Raw genomic sequence first — 15,576 nt, forward strand, 5'->3', positions numbered from 1 at the left:
ATTTTGAATCCTGATTCTGTCTTCTGCAATATTTATCTACCCCTCCCGCTCAATTCCTTCATCCAAGTCGTTTATAAAAATGTTGGACAACGGTGGGCCCAGGACGGGAACCCTGCAGGACCCCACTTGGCACTTTTCCCCATGCCTTGACATGTATCTACTATGCCCTGAAATATACTGATCTGTGCTGGAACAACTAACCAACTGTTGGTTGTTCAGTGGACAAGGACTGAACACAGAAAAACATGAGCAAACCCCGTGTCTTAAAATGACATTAATGTTGGTAATCCTTTGGGATTTCCTGTGTAAGCAGAATGTAGAAAGCTTGTTTGGCGAATGCATTTTGTTGCATGCACTGATTATAATAAAACATTATATTGTGTCAAAATGTCCAAATTATGCAGACAGATTTTGCACTGTCCTGCAGTTCTAGCACGTGAGACTAAACAGATTAAAGACAAAGGTAGCTTCCACTTCCAGAATGGATTTTGCTCCTGGTTCCCTCCCCCCATAAGTTTGAAGATATGACTGCTTATGATATACATGGCATGTTGAATCTACCTTTCGAAACAATATGTCTTACAGTTCTTGAGTTTGGGGCTTTTTGGAGTGGGGGAAGGGAAGAACTAAAATTATTTACCACAATATACTTGCATGCACTGGTACAGTCAATCACCATTTGGGCTTATTTGCTTTGTTCACATTTTCAGTGTAGTTACAATTCTAAGACTTAGCTGCTAATCTTCAAATATTGTTTGGAAATGCAACAATTGTTCACTTGTTGAAACAGAAGCTCTTAACACTTGGAAAAATTAGAATATATACAGTGGTACCTCGGGTTAAGAACTTAATTCGTTCTGGAGGTCTGTTCTTAACCTGAAACTGTTCATAACCCGAGGTACCACTTTAGCTAATAGGGCCTCCCGCTGCCCCCGTAAGATTTCTGTTCTCATCCTGAAGCAAAGTTCTTAACCTGAGGTACTATTTCTGGGTTAGCGGAGTTTGTAACCTGAAGCGTCTGTAACCCGAGGTACCACTGTATGTGCTTTTTTTATTTATTTATAATGATAGGCCTCCCCTGGTTCCTTTAATAAAATATCACTAGAGCCACTAGCTTCCTTAAAATAGTGCATCTAGCAGTACAGCAGCTGCTTTAACAATAGGCTGTGGATTGCAGGCCCAGAGGTCTGTTGTAGGCCCTTGGGAAAAAACTTAACCTGTGGATAGCATGTTGTCATCTTGGTTTTCCTCTCCACCAAGCCTGCATGGTCACTAGGTTTTATTTTACCTTGGGCTCCTATCTCCTGCTCTGTCATGATCTGCATCTTTAATAAATAGATGACAGTTGGGCAGATCTGGTGCCTGTCCTGGGAGTTGTGACTTCCACCCTATTAGCAGATCTAATCTGATTGTGACGTGATTAGACAGCCAACATAACACGGAGGGGTGGGGTGGGGGGAGGATGGTTAGCTGCTATAACCAGACCAGAAGCCTTAGAGACAGCCTGTCTGTGGTGGTTAGGCTTCAGAAGATAAAGAAACCACAAAGTTGAAAGAGACAAGAAGCAAAAAGGAGTCGGACAAAACAATCATGTAGGCCCAAAGGAAGCTTGTGAATGGTTTGCAATAAATGGTGTTGGTCCTGCAAAGCTGTATCTGGCTGTGATAAATGATTCAAGCCACTAGGAGCTAGATAGGAATATTCCCTGGTAGGCTATTGGAGGCATTTAGTTACAGAATGTGTAGGTGAGCTATGAAAGGAATCATTGATATTGTGCAAGGAGGTTCCACCGTATAGAAAGCTATATAATGCTCCATCTGTGTTCAGCCAGTTTATATCGGCAATTCCTTCCAGCTTCATGAGACATCAGCTGAAAATTAAAAGGGAGAAAAAATGATTCCTCTCTTTATAATTCTCTGCCTTTATAATGGCAGTCCACTGGCCTGTCTTCAACTGGATGAGAGCTAATAAATTGAAGCTTAATCCAGAAAAGGCAGAGGCACTGTTAGTGGGTGGTTCCCTAAATTGGATGGATGGATTCAGGTAGGTAGCCGTGCACACGAAAGCTTATACCCAGAACAAACTTAGTTGGTCTCTAAGGTGCTACTGGACAATTTTTTAATTTATTTTGACTGCATGGATGGGATGTGGCCTGCAAGTCCTTCTGAAGGAGCAGATGTAGCTAAAGGTGTGCTGCTGGGTCAATCACTATCACTTGAGGCTCGTGGCCTTTGGTTGGTGGGCATCTACACCCCTATCTGGACAGGGATTAACCCAACTTCTGTTGTCTATATAGGCTCTGGTAACCTCTAGGTTAGATTACAGCAATGTGTTGAAGATGACTTGGAAACTGCAGCTGATGCAGAATTTTGACAGGAGGTTACTCACTAATCCTGGCCTGACTGCACTGCCAGTTAATTTCTGGGATGAATTTAAAGTGCTGGTTTTGACCTATACCTCAAGGGTCGCTTCTAGCCACGCGAACCAGCCTGGACCCTGTACTGGTCACCTGAGGCCCTTCTGCATGGTCATTCTCAGAAGGTCTGGAGGGTGGCAACACAAGTGTGGACCTTTTCTCCCTGCTGGCTCCCTGCCTGTGGAATGCTCTCTCCAGAGCTCACCTAGCCCATCTTCATTTAGCTTTAGGTGCAAGGCAGGAACTTTCCTTTTTACCCAGACTTTTGGCCCTTAGTTTGAAGGGTTTTTCTTAGTATTTGTGGCTTCTTTTGGTGGCGCATGATCTGCTGCGTCTTTCATTTGCTTGTTTTTAAAAAGTTTTTATTGATTTGTGTTTATAGTAAGTGATTTTTGTGTATTTCCGTTTTGTGTCATTTTTATGAGTAAAAACAACTAAACAACAGTATGTGGAATTTACAGTAATTTACAAAAGAGCCACAGGAATCAGATTTTTCCTGTGTGAATCCAGCATGAACAGATTTTTTTCCTAATAAAAACTGGCAAAAAACCACCTGAGTCCTCCAGCATAAGAAAGGAGCAGAGATAGCTATAGCTTTGCCCCAGCCTCCATCTTTACGCAAGCCCCAGCCCAACACACACTTCAGCACTTCCTAATGCTAAGCACAGATCACTGTCAACAGCATAAAAACAAGCTACTGGTGTCCTGATGTGACTGGAAAAGCAGGATCCCTTTTAGCTGCTTTACAGAAGTATTAAAAATAATAACCGCCATAGGGGACAGACTGGAGCATTGCCAGATACTGCCTCCAGCTGCTGAGCCTCTGAGCCCATCTGCCGGTCTAGCTTTTGACTTGCTCAAGACCTCTCAGCTTCATGGGCAACTCCCATCTTCAAAATAGCATCTGTCTTGCAGAGGAAGGGGATAACCGCCATCAAAGTTACAACCACTTTGTACCTCCAGGCAAAGATACAGCAAATACCATTAGATTCAGCTGCGGGTATCACATACTTTCTGTGCGAGGTGGTGAAGCACAAGTTGGCTCAATATAATATCCTTGCTGATCTGGCATTGTCCCGTTTGAAGCACCAAAGAGCTGCTTCTATTCAGTATGGACAATGCTGAGCTTGGTAGACTTATGATAGCTTCCTATTTTCCTATATTGGTTCATCTTGGTTCCTGAAGTAGAAGATGTAAAGGTCAAAGAAATGAGTGGGGGATCTGCAGGTCACCCACAAGAAATGATTTTGAAAATACAGTGTCAGAAATGCTCAAGGAGACAGCTGCCATGCAGACACAGAGCAGACTTCGCTTCAGCAAGCGGGTGGCCTCATCTACCTTCGGAGCAAGAAAAGAAATACTACTGCCCTTATAAGAAGAGGAATCAATCCTTCTAGCCATGTGTTATTTAGAGGGGAAAGCAGCTAGGTAGTCTTCATAGGCTTGGTAACTATCTGGAGTTAGTGGGTATAAAATAATTCCTTATCTACCAATATTTTGAAAACAAATTGTTCACATTCTCACCGTAAGAAGGGTGCCCTTGGATCATTCACTTTCAAGCTTCCTGTTTCCAACAGCCAGAAGCATCTGGGAAGCAGGTCATGGAGACAACCCTGCCCCACTGTTGCCCCCCAGCCATCCCTGTACAGGAATTCGGAAAAAATGGGGCCTGCAACAAAATGTGGTGGTGTATCATTGCCTTTCAATAGGAGTGCTCCAGTTCAGGGTTCCAGCCAGCAATGCCCCCCTCCCAGTTATTCCTTCCAGCCTCCATTTTTCTTTTCTAAGTAGCACTCAACTGTCTGTGGCTTCTGAGCATTCCTTATTGGGAAGTTTGGGTTTTTTCTTTGTTATCCCTCCCTCCTTAAAAAAAATAAATTGCTGTATTTCTGCAAATTTCTGGATTACCCTCAGCATGCAGATACCAATCCTATTGTTGCTCAGGGGGCCCATTTTGGTTCTGTCATGTCAGCACCCGCCACTTCTGAACTTGGGAATAAGGAGCCATGGCCAATGCTTGCTGATAATCTCTCCTCCAAGACATGGCAGGATAGGCATAAGAGTTACATGGCTACCACTCCTCCCTCCATAAGAATAAGCCACATCAAATGGTCTGAAAAGACCCCACCCCCTAATGTAGAAAGGAGAGCTAAACAAATGTCTAACATGAAATGACATTGCCTGCTTTAGCACCGGAGGGGCCAACCTGTGGCTCTTTAGATGCTGATGTGGGACAAAACTCCCATCTGCCCAGGCAGCGTGGCCAATGGGATGATGGAACTGTAGCCCAGGATCATGCGAGTGCCACAGGGGACCCACTGCTGCTTTCGGCTGTTTTAAAAAACAAAAGACAACACCCACACCCACCCACTACATATCACACCAAAGTAGGCTTCAAGTATTTTTTAAAAAATGAAGCATCATGCATTTAGGATTTTTTAATATAAAAAAATTCTTTTTAATTAAAACCATATTTGTAAAATGTCCATTTTTACTCTGTTGTCTTGGAGACGACAACTTTTAATTTTGTCAAAATATTTTCTTCCCAAAGTTCATGCTAAAAATAAAAAGATCACTTTTTTAAAATTTCTTTGATCTGCATCATTCAAAGTACTCCCTGAAAAATGTTTTTGTTTTCTCCTCAGGAAGAACAAAAATATTTGCCATCTTTATACAAAGGGGTTTGCAGTTGTCACATATAAAGGGAGATTGTAAGAAAGAGGAGGAGAGAAGTTTACATCCGCTTGTATCATATACCCTGCTGAAACCTGACCTGATAGAAGATTGTCCAGAATTCCTTAAAAACTGTGTGATTTGTGTCTGCTTCTTTAAAAAAACCGCATTAAGAATCTATACATCTTTGAGGTCGTTGTTTTAACATTATGGGTCTCTGCCCCCATCCCTTCAGCCAGGACTTCAGGGGGTAGAAATGTCAAATTTTCCATGCTGGCTCTCTCACAACTCATGCATTTCCCCCCCTATTTAAAAGAATATTTAACTCATTCCGATCCACGCAAAATACCCACCCGGGGGTTGGTTCCGGCAGCCCCATTTAAAGCTTTAGTATGTCTCCCTTGCAAAGCATCTCCTTTATTTTTTTATAACCCCAATGGCAGCAAAAGGACTATGAATCTGGGACCCTGTTTAACTTTTGCTCTTTGGATTCCAAAGGCGTATACTTGTCGATCACAGGCGTATTCTGCTGAAAGTGGATTACCGGCTTTATCTGAAACATACCAAAGCTTTCTTGGTTCTTCCTGTTGTAAATGTTCACTCGGTGCTCCAGTTCTGGGCTGGCTTTGGTAGACCCTGATGGGCTTGGCAGTTTAAGGTTGACCGGATCCAGTCCTTTTTGCGTCAAGCAGGAATCGTCGGACAAGGATGACAGCAGTTCTTGCACCACGGCATTGTTGACTCTGCTGTGGGTGGAAGAAGAATCTACCTGATCACGTTTGGCTACATGGCAAGCCCTCTCCAAGGGGCAATACTCAGAGGACTCCTCCCGGGTTGTACTGCAGTCCGTGGAAGAGCCAAAGGTCTGGCTGCTGTCACTCTGGGCTCTGGTGACGGAGCTGTCTGTGGACCTGGAGACACTGCCTGAGGCAACGCTGGCGGAAGTCCCGTTGCTCCCCATCATCTTCATGGGCACGTCCACTGTGAAGAGGTCGGAGGAGATGTTGGGGTGGTGCACGTCAATCGCAGCCGTCGTAATGACACAGATGGCTCCTTCTGGAACACCACTGTCTACAGGCACACAGCAGAAGGGGGAAAGTGTTACAGCAGCAGCTTTATTCAGGCCACCACTTGCCCCCCCCCTCCTGTGCTGGTTCTCCAAACTTACCCCACTGCCCCTAACCCTATGCTACAAAAAGCACCACCCACTAAGGGAAGATCTGTGAACCTTGGAAGTTGTTTTTGGAATTGCAGATTTCACAGAGATACAAACAGGTAACAGTCACATGTTATCACTTCTTTATTAGGATGATTTATAAATTTATTTATTTATTTATATGTATTAAGATATTTATGAATCACCCCTCATCAAAAGGTATCAGGGCAGTAAACAATAAACAGCCATTCCTAAAGTAATGACTTTTAAACACCTCTTAAAAACCTAAATGTTTGCCCAGGCTTTTCTGAACTCAAACTCTTAGCATTTTAATTTTCTGTTTTGTACACTGCTTTAGCTTTTAGGACGTTTTTAAAAAGTTTACATGTAAACCACTTAAAGAGATTTTTTTACTATAAAGAGCTACATAAAATGTTGGTTGAAATCCTGGCTGGATCCAGGCCACTGGCGCAGGGAGCCCAGCCTCCTCTTCTCACGCGGAGCCACAAGCAGGACCTCAGGACAAGAGCCTTCCCTGGAGACCTCAAAACACAGGCAGGTTGTTCCAGGGAAAGGCCGACATGGGGGGAATTTCTGGATCAGCAAAGTCCTGGCAAAGAGGCGAGTGTGACTGTGAGGGCTGCCTCTTACTTTCTTAATTTACACAATTAACAGAATCTGAGGGTTTTGGTTGCAAGATTTACAGGTTCCTTCCATCTCATACCAGGTATAATAAAAACACACAAAAGACACCTCAACTTTTCTGTAGCTTGCATCCGTGCCCTGCATTTGTGAGATATAGATGCAGGTGCCTGTTAAAATATATTATTATTTAGGATAAAATAAAATGTATTTATGATGTTAATTTGCAAATTAAAAATTCTGCTTTTTAAAAATGGAGTTCCACCCAACTCCCGCTCCACAAATCAGGAAAGCTGTTTCGAATATATGCTTTCTACTTTTTAATAACATGAATAAAGGGTTATGTGTGCATGAAGTGGTGCGGCAGTTTCAGAATGAAGTCCATTTCAAGTATGACCCAGTGACCACTAGACTAACATTGGTCTTCTCTAGTGTCAAGTTATTTTATCCTTCACTCATTCAGCTTAACCCCTTTAAAAGGACATCAGCATGACCTATCATCAGTTTCCTCCCCATAGGGGAGCTGCTTTCCCTCGTTTCCATTTGAGATGCTGCATTTTGAAAAATAAAATATTTAGACCTCAAAGTACACCTGAATCTTAAAACATTACTGTTTGCTTCCAAGGGAGGCCTCCTGCTGTCCAGCCCACAGGCTTCCAGAAGCCCAGGGCAGAAACAAGCTGGAAGGATCATAGTTCACTGGCAGAGCATCTGCTCCGCATGCAGAAGGTCTTGGATTCAAATCCTGTCATCTCCAAGGAGAGCTGTATGTGTCCTCAGTCTTGAACCCTAGCGAGTCGCTGCTAGTCAGGATACACAAGAGGGAGCTACAGGGACCAGTGGTCCGACTAAGTGTGAGGCAGCTTCCGACACCTAGGAAGTTTCCCTTGCAAGCCCCATGGAAAGGAATCAGAACTCTACCGCCTCCACTGATTCCCATGGAGAACAGACTTGCACGTCTGGGTATGGAATCATGTTGCTGCGTATCCCGCCCCCCCCAAATATATTCACAAACAATGAGTAAGAAACTACTAATGGCCAGCAGTCACCAAAATGAAACTTTAATTATTTAATTAATTACTTTATATATAAAAATATTTATATAATGCTTTATCATAAATATATATCACAGCAGTTTGCAACAATATAAAAACAAAAAAATCAGTAATATTGAAGCCCTTGAATAATAATTGCTACCAGATGTTTAAAGGGCATCCGTAAGGATGTGCTGGAAGATGAAAGGTTTGACATGGCATGAAACCTTCCTATGCCAATACAACAGAGTGGATTGCACAGGGAGGTGCAGATTTTAAGAGGGCTTGTGTTCTTCCAAGCTGCTAGGTGGGTGGGCAGTTGGGTGAAGTTGGTTGCAAGATCTGCTGGAATCAGACAGCTTGCTCAGCGGCACTGTACTAGATGGGACTCCAATTCCCACCATCCCTGACCACTGGCCATATTGACTGAGGCGGATGGGAGCTGATCAACATATTCCCATTCCCAATATGGGCAGACATGAATGTTTCTACCGGAAGGGAGGAGAAGGAGAAATAGATTCGGCAGGAGGGCTTAAAGAAGAGCACTTTGCAGTTTCCAGGGGCCAGTCACAAAATACAGCCCTACTTTGGGTTGCAGACACCTTGCAAGTCGAATGCTTTAGCTCCTGAACGCCACAAACGCAGAAGTGAGTGTTCTGGTTTGTGAACATTCTTTGGAATCAGAAGTTGCTCCTTGGTTTCCAAACGTTTTGGAAGTTGAACGGACTTCTGGAATGGATTCTGTTTGACTTCTGAGGTACTACTGTAGGAAGCCAACATGTGGAATGCTTTCCCTTGGCTACTATAACCTGCCTCATTCTGTGTGGAGAAGTCAGGTGATGCCCTTCTGAGGTCAGCTCAAGGGACACGGATTCTAGTTTTAGAATTAAGCCTCTCACTGGAGCCTTCTTCACCTGAAGCCTGCGCAGGTTCAAAACCTGCTTCAGCATCAGTAACCACATCACAGTGGTGGGACATCTGCTCTGCATGCAGCAAGTCTGACTGAGAAAGCCCTGGGAGAGGCTGAAATCCCGGAGACCCCCCAACCTCTCAGCGTCAGCAATGCTGAGCCAGACAGACCAGTGGCCTGACTCTGGCTCACTTGCTGAGAAACGGCAGCAAGCCTCTTTAGTTTCTAGAATTCAAACTTACCACTACTGGGCTCATTGTAGTACTGACTGATGTAGTTGTTCATATCGTCTTTGACCATGGTCTCTGTGAATGTAAATGGGGGAAATGTCAACAGAAAAATTCCAATCATGTACTAGATTAAGTTCTCCAGCACATGGTCCCATAATGCCATTATGGGAAGAAACTCAGAATCCTATTTCACACAGCATTTTCAAAACACAAAATTGTGAGTTCCTCATGTGATGTTTGAGGGCTACACTTGGTTATCCAAAAGAAAAAAGAAAAAAAAGAGAGCAGAAAGGCACAAATCGTGTGTGAAATATGAAATGAAAGAGTACTTGTGCCAAACATGGTGGTGAGCATATATTCGACTACAAGGATTACTTCCATGCAAGATGTGTAAGAGAGAAACAGCTTCAAAGCAATATTTCTTGACAAAGGAGGAAAATAAAACAGTGCGTGAGGGGGAGCATTTGCATGATTGACAGGTCAAATCAGAGGGAATGTTTTATCAGACTTCTACAATCACTGTGTTTTAAAGAAGGGATGTTGACCTGACATAATGCACCACCTTGCTCCTGTCTGTTCCGGTCTCTGTGCTAGTTGTGCTAGTACTGCTGCCTTGGAAAATGCCAAACACACAAATCCTTCTGCTTCTGGGCCACGATTTTTGGTGCCAAGTGAGCAGAACACAAGTGTAGCTCTTCATTCATCATAGCACCCCAGCTCCTACACCCACGCTTCTGAAATTATGCTGGTTACTTTCCCAGGGGCACCTGTCCAATATGTGCCATTTTCATAACAAATTCATCACCTCCCAAACCCACAGGGAAGGAAGCAAATCCCTTTTAATTCTCCCTATTAGGCCTGGGTGATGCATCGATACTGGTATGAGGGCCAGACTGTGATGGCAGTTTCACCTGGTGGTATATTGTGGGTGAAACTGCTGAGTCCCTCTGCCTCCGGTGCCTAGCAAGCAAGGGAAAAACAGGCTACAGAGGCAGCTTGCTTGCCCCCCAACTCCTCAAGACTGAGGGACCCCTGCCAACGGAGTGTTCACAGGGCTTCCTCAAGTGTAACAGAGCCCTGACTTTGCCTATGGCTTGAGCGAGCTGGAGCTGGAGTGGGGGCTCCTTTAAACCTCTGTTCAGGGGTGCGTGGCTGCCTGCCCCTCAATGAAGACATTGGGCTCGCTCAGCTGGGGGAGTGGGAGAGTTTCTGCCCCCCAGCTGAGCAGCTGCACTGGCCCCACCCCCCAAGGCGCTGGGGTGAAAGCGCCTCAGCTGCCATGGCGAGAGCTGCAGCAATTTCTTCACCTGCGCCTCACGGGGCCAATGCAGCTCATTTCCACCTTGCAACGTTTGGCTGGTGATACATCGCAATGTTGAAAGCCTAACATCGCCCAGCCCTACTCTCTATCTATCAACTTCAAAGGTGCCCAGCACAAGACACCCTGATCCTCACTGGTGGTAAAAAATATGACAGAACAGAAGAAAAATTAGTTGAGACAGATAACAGAGCTGGGGATAGAAAAGAAGCTGAAATATCTAGGGGTATGGTTGACAACAAAAAATATAAACATCTTTAAAGATAATTATATAAAGGTTTGGAATGATATTAAGAGAAATATATATGGAAATATAGGGAAGAATGATATTACACTGGTCAACAACAAATTTGTCGTCTGCATTTTTTCAGTTGATTTAGGGCGAATCTGATGCGCTGAATCCAAAAATCACATTGGTTTTGCTCAATCAGGTCAAGTTTTTGAGCTATGGCCACATGTCGTTTTTTTACGTTTTTGTTCACATGTACGCTTGTGTGGAGCATTTTAGAAGAAGTTGGTGGGGGTAAAATGCCATGTTGAATAATTGTTTTGATTGGAAATGATTATTTTAATGACAAGAAGTATTCAGGTCCGATAGTTCTGGGTGATTATGTCGAAAAGGGATCAGTTTGAAATCATAAAACCTTGAAATCTTCCATATATTGGTGCGGCAAAGCATAAAGTTGCTTACCATGCTTATTTTGGTATTAAACTTGGTGACCAGGATAAAGCTTGGGCGCCACACATGGTGTGCAAGGCATGCACCAAGGCTCTACATTGGTGGACCAATGGCAAGAGGAGTCTGAACTTTGGATTTCCCATGGTTTGGAGGGAGCCGACAAACCATGTCACTGACTGCTACTTCTGCGCTGTTGATGTGACTGGGATCAACAGAAAGAACCAGAGCAGCCTCAAGTATCCTGATCTTCAATCAGCACGTCGTCCTGTAGCTCATTGTGATGAAATTCCAGTGCCTATCTTCAGAGAACTTCCTGACATTAGTGACGAAGATGCCTCCAGTGTTGAAGGACATGAAGAAGAAATGGTTCTTGAAGATGATGCTCCACATCCATTTTCCCAAAAGGAGTTGAATGATCTAGTTCACAACCTCAGCTTGTCAAAGGACTCTGCCGAACTGTTGGCACCCAGATAGAAGGAAAAAAACCTCCTCTCTGACAGTGCTCGCATCAGCTTCTTCTGCAACAGGCATCAAGAGTATCTCCGTTTTTTCTCAGAAGAGAAGGACTTGGTGTACTGTGCAGATATTGCGCAGCTTCTGCTCAAGCTTGGAGTGCCACAGTACGAACCCAAAGATTGGAAACTGTTCATTGACAGCAGCAAGCGATCACTGAAATGTGTTCTGCTACACAACAGCAACCAGTTTGCCTCTATACCCCTGGCTCACTCGACTACACTGAAGGAGAACTATGAAGCAGTGAAGTATGTGCTGGAGAAAATTGGTTATGATCAGCATAAGTGGTTTATTTGTGTTCACCTGAAGATGGTGAACTTTTTGTTGGGACAACAGTCTGGCTTCACCAAGTACCCATGTTTTCTGTGCATGTGGGATAGTAGGGACCGTGCTCAGCATTACACGAAGGAGGACTGGCCTGTGCGGGAGGAATTGGTGCCTTGCAAAAAAAGGAACGTCATCAACGACCCTCTGGTGGACAGAGACAGAATACTCTTCCCACCGCTGCACATCAAGCTCGGCTTAATCAAGCAGTTCACCAAGGCTCTGGACAAGGATGGTGACTGCTTCACTTACTTGTGCCAGGCTTTTCCAGGATTGACCATGGAGAAGTTGAAAGCTGGCATCTTTGACGGTCCTCAGATCCGTCAGCTCATCAGAGATCCAGAGTTCGGAAACTCAATGAACGAAGTGGAATTGGAAGCGTGGAAGGCATTTGTTCTGGTAGTGATGAACTTTCTGGGCAACAATAAGGCCAGAAACTACACAGAACTTGTCAACAACATGCTGACTGCTTTCAGAAACCTGGGCTGCAACATGAGCGTCAAGATGCACTACCTATTTTCACATATGGACCGGTTTCCTGAGAACCTGGGTTCAATGAGTGACGAGCAGGGGAAGAGATTCCATCAGGACATGAAAGAGATGGAGACCAGGTATCAGGGTCGCTGGGACGCAGTCATGCTGGCTGACTACTGTTGGACTCTGAAGAAAGACCTCCCTGCTGCTGAGCATTCCAGGAGTTCCAAGAAACGGAAGTTCAAGCCTTGAAGTTTGAAAAATGGTGAAGCAACATGCAATTTACGTGTACTTACCTTTATCAACGGCCACCATTCAGTTTACAGTAAACCTGACCTGATGGAGAGAAACGGATGCCATTTCCTGATTCAGCAGTGCAAAAATACCCTAAATCAGTTGTAGAAATCTAGACAACATTCAAAAAGTAAAAAATTGTTGCCCAGTGTTATCGTTATGGGGAAGAATCTCAGTAATAAAAATGAATGTCTTGCCAAGAATGTTATTTTTATTTCAATCTATACCGATAGTCAATGGAACAGGACACTTCAAACAATGGCAAAGAGATCTATCTAAATTTATTTGGCAGGGGAAGAAGTCTAGGATTAAGTACAAGTTACTAACAGATGCTAAAGAAAGAGGTGGATTCGCCCTTCCGGATTTAAAATTATATTGAGATGTCTTGTCTTTGCTGGCTATGAGAATGGATGACTTTGAGGAATCCAGATTATTTTAGATCTAGAAGGCCATGCTAATAGATTTGGGTGGCATGCATATTCTGGTATGGAAAATCGAAAGTTCATAAGGATTTCTAAACTGTATTGTTAGAAAATCAATTTATGCTGTTTGAGAAAAATATAACAACATATTAGGGAATAAAACCCCATGGTGGTTATCACCATTAGAAACGTTGTTAGTCAAAAAAATAAATGTGGAAAAAGAATGAGCAACGTATATAGAGTTGTTAACCGAGGAGGAAAACCAATTGAAATTTACCAAGTTTGAAGACATAAGACATCTGCTAACTGATTGGCTACAATATCACCAATTACTGTATTTTTCCGTGTATAAGACGCCCCCATGTATAAGACGACCACTATTTTTTTAAACCCAAAATTAAGAAATTAAGTTGTTTAGCTTTTTTTTAAATCACACACGCCCCCTCTGCACTCACTATCCGTGTCTAAGATGACACCAATTTTTGCCTATTTTTTTTTTTTTGCCAAAAGCATCGTCTTATACATGGAAAAATACGGTAAATGACATCTTTAGGGTAGATAAAGGAGACGGTTTTGGTAAAGAATTTTTCGAGGTTACAGAAAAAACTGTTGGGAAACAACGATAAGGTTCTGTTGAAAATGTAAAAATTTGCTGGAATGGGAAACAAAAGATGAGGAAGTAAAATCTGTAATGATACATTGGGCAAAAGATGTGGGATATAATATACAACTTGCTTCATGGAAGAAGTTGTGAAATGAGGATTTAAAATTTACAGCCTGCTGTATGTTAAAGGAGAATTATATGGAAATGATGTACCGATGGTATTTGACTCCTACAAGACTAGTGAAAACGTATAAGAATTCGACCAACAAATGTTGGAAGTGTAAAGCTAAAGCTAAAGAGGGTATATTCCATCATATGTGGTGGACTTGTACAATAGCAAAGGCCTTCTGGAAAATGATTTATAATGATCTGGGGGGAAAGTTTAAAATAATTTTTGTTTAAAAAACAGAGGCTTTCTTATTAGGTATAATAGAAGAATTACCGAAGGCTAAGAAACTACTGTTGATGTATGCGACGACAGCAGCAAGAATGTTATTTGCCCAGGGATGGAAAGAAGAAAGAGCCCCATTGAAAGAAGAATGGATAATGAAGATGATGGACTAGGCGGAGATGGCAAGGCTGACCGGGAAGATCAGGCACCAAGAGGATAAGAAATTCAACAAAGAATGGCATAACTTTGTAGAATATATTAAATAACACTGTAAACATTTAAAGATGTTAGCAGGATTGACATAGCACTTGTAATTTAAAACAACAAAGGATAAAATTGAAGTGTAATAATTTAGATAAATGTAATTAGATGCAGTAAAAAAGGAAGTTAAATTCTGGAAGCCACGGGAGGGGTGGGGGGAAGTCCGGGGGTTCAGGGAACCCCATAAATGTACTGAAATGGATTATGGTTTAATGTAAACGTGTGTGTATGTGTAAAAAATTGGGTTTTTTTGAAACTTTGAAAATAAAAATTGGAAAAAAAGAAACCCTGATCCTATTTCTCTGTATTTGGCTGTTTCCCCAGGGGCACCTCTCTCTTCTATGCTACATCCATATAAATTGCCTACAAATTAAGTGAATCCCTTTTTAATGACAGCCAAACTGTAAAGATTGCCCTTATAGGCACAGCCATCCTTCCATTTGGCAGCGTTCAAGCTCTTCTAAGGGGCTCCCTGCAAGCTTAATCCAGTTCTGCCAAAAAGAAAACAAGTTATAGATGATTCCTTTTTTGGAGGGGCATGGGAATCAAAATGGAAACGGTGACCAGCACAAATACCCATCTGTTCCCTTATCATTTGACAGGCCTTCTTCATTCAGGAGGGCTACAATGCCTGCAAATGACATCCAATTCTATGAAAATGAAAAGTTACAGATGTTTTGATTTCCCCATATATTGAATAGGAGGAGGTGCAAAGCTTCATGGAATTTGGATTTCTAAGCCAACTTTTTCTCTTTTCTGTGGAACCTTTGCAGAGGGCAGTTTTTGGAGAGATTAGCCCTTTAGTTTCCTTGAAAAACATTATTTTCCAGTAGGAAAACAGAGTTAATTCTACAATTTTTCAGCAACATAAATGTAAGATGCTGAGAGATACTGCACAATGCTGAGATGAAAAACATTGCTCTGGAGATATGAAAATGACGTGTTTTTTTTAAGTGCAAGAACACCCAAGCAGAAAAGCAACTTGATCTGCCCACTTTGAGGCATATCACATGCTTTAAAAGCATCCTCTCCTTTTAAGTGCTCTTTTTGATACTGTGTTCCAGGAGGAGGGCGGAGGGGAGGAGGACAAATTTATGCTCATTCCTTTGAGCCAGATCCTCCACGGCCCCCTGGGTTTCTGTGGCTGCAGCCTTGCCTTTTTCACAGCACATTGTGGTTTGCAGGTGAAAGGAACAGATGTTTTCCGCAGCACATTTTCTCCACCCAACAAGGCC

At 43.0% G+C, this 15,576-nt stretch overlaps 1 protein-coding gene across 6 annotated transcripts in view; it reads right to left on the reverse strand.

Annotated features, from left to right (window-relative positions):
• Positions 1-4,839: 4,839 nt before the first annotated feature.
• Positions 4,840-15,576, reverse strand: part of TMEM266 (transmembrane protein 266) — a 92,439-nt gene continuing 81,702 nt past the window's right edge. For all 6 annotated transcript variants that reach the window (XM_053402655.1, XM_053402660.1, XM_053402657.1 and 3 more), the window contains 2 exons: positions 9,074-9,136; positions 4,840-6,160 (listed from right to left, as the gene is read on the reverse strand). In XM_053402655.1, coding sequence (XP_053258630.1) covers positions 5,541-6,160; positions 9,074-9,136 — 683 coding nt within the window. In that variant the 3' untranslated portion in view covers positions 4,840-5,540. The remainder of the gene's footprint in view (positions 6,161-9,073; positions 9,137-15,576) is intronic.

This window comes from Podarcis raffonei, chromosome 9 (assembly GCF_027172205.1).
Source record: "Podarcis raffonei isolate rPodRaf1 chromosome 9, rPodRaf1.pri, whole genome shotgun sequence".
Classification (NCBI taxonomy): domain Eukaryota; kingdom Metazoa; phylum Chordata; class Lepidosauria; order Squamata; family Lacertidae; genus Podarcis; species Podarcis raffonei.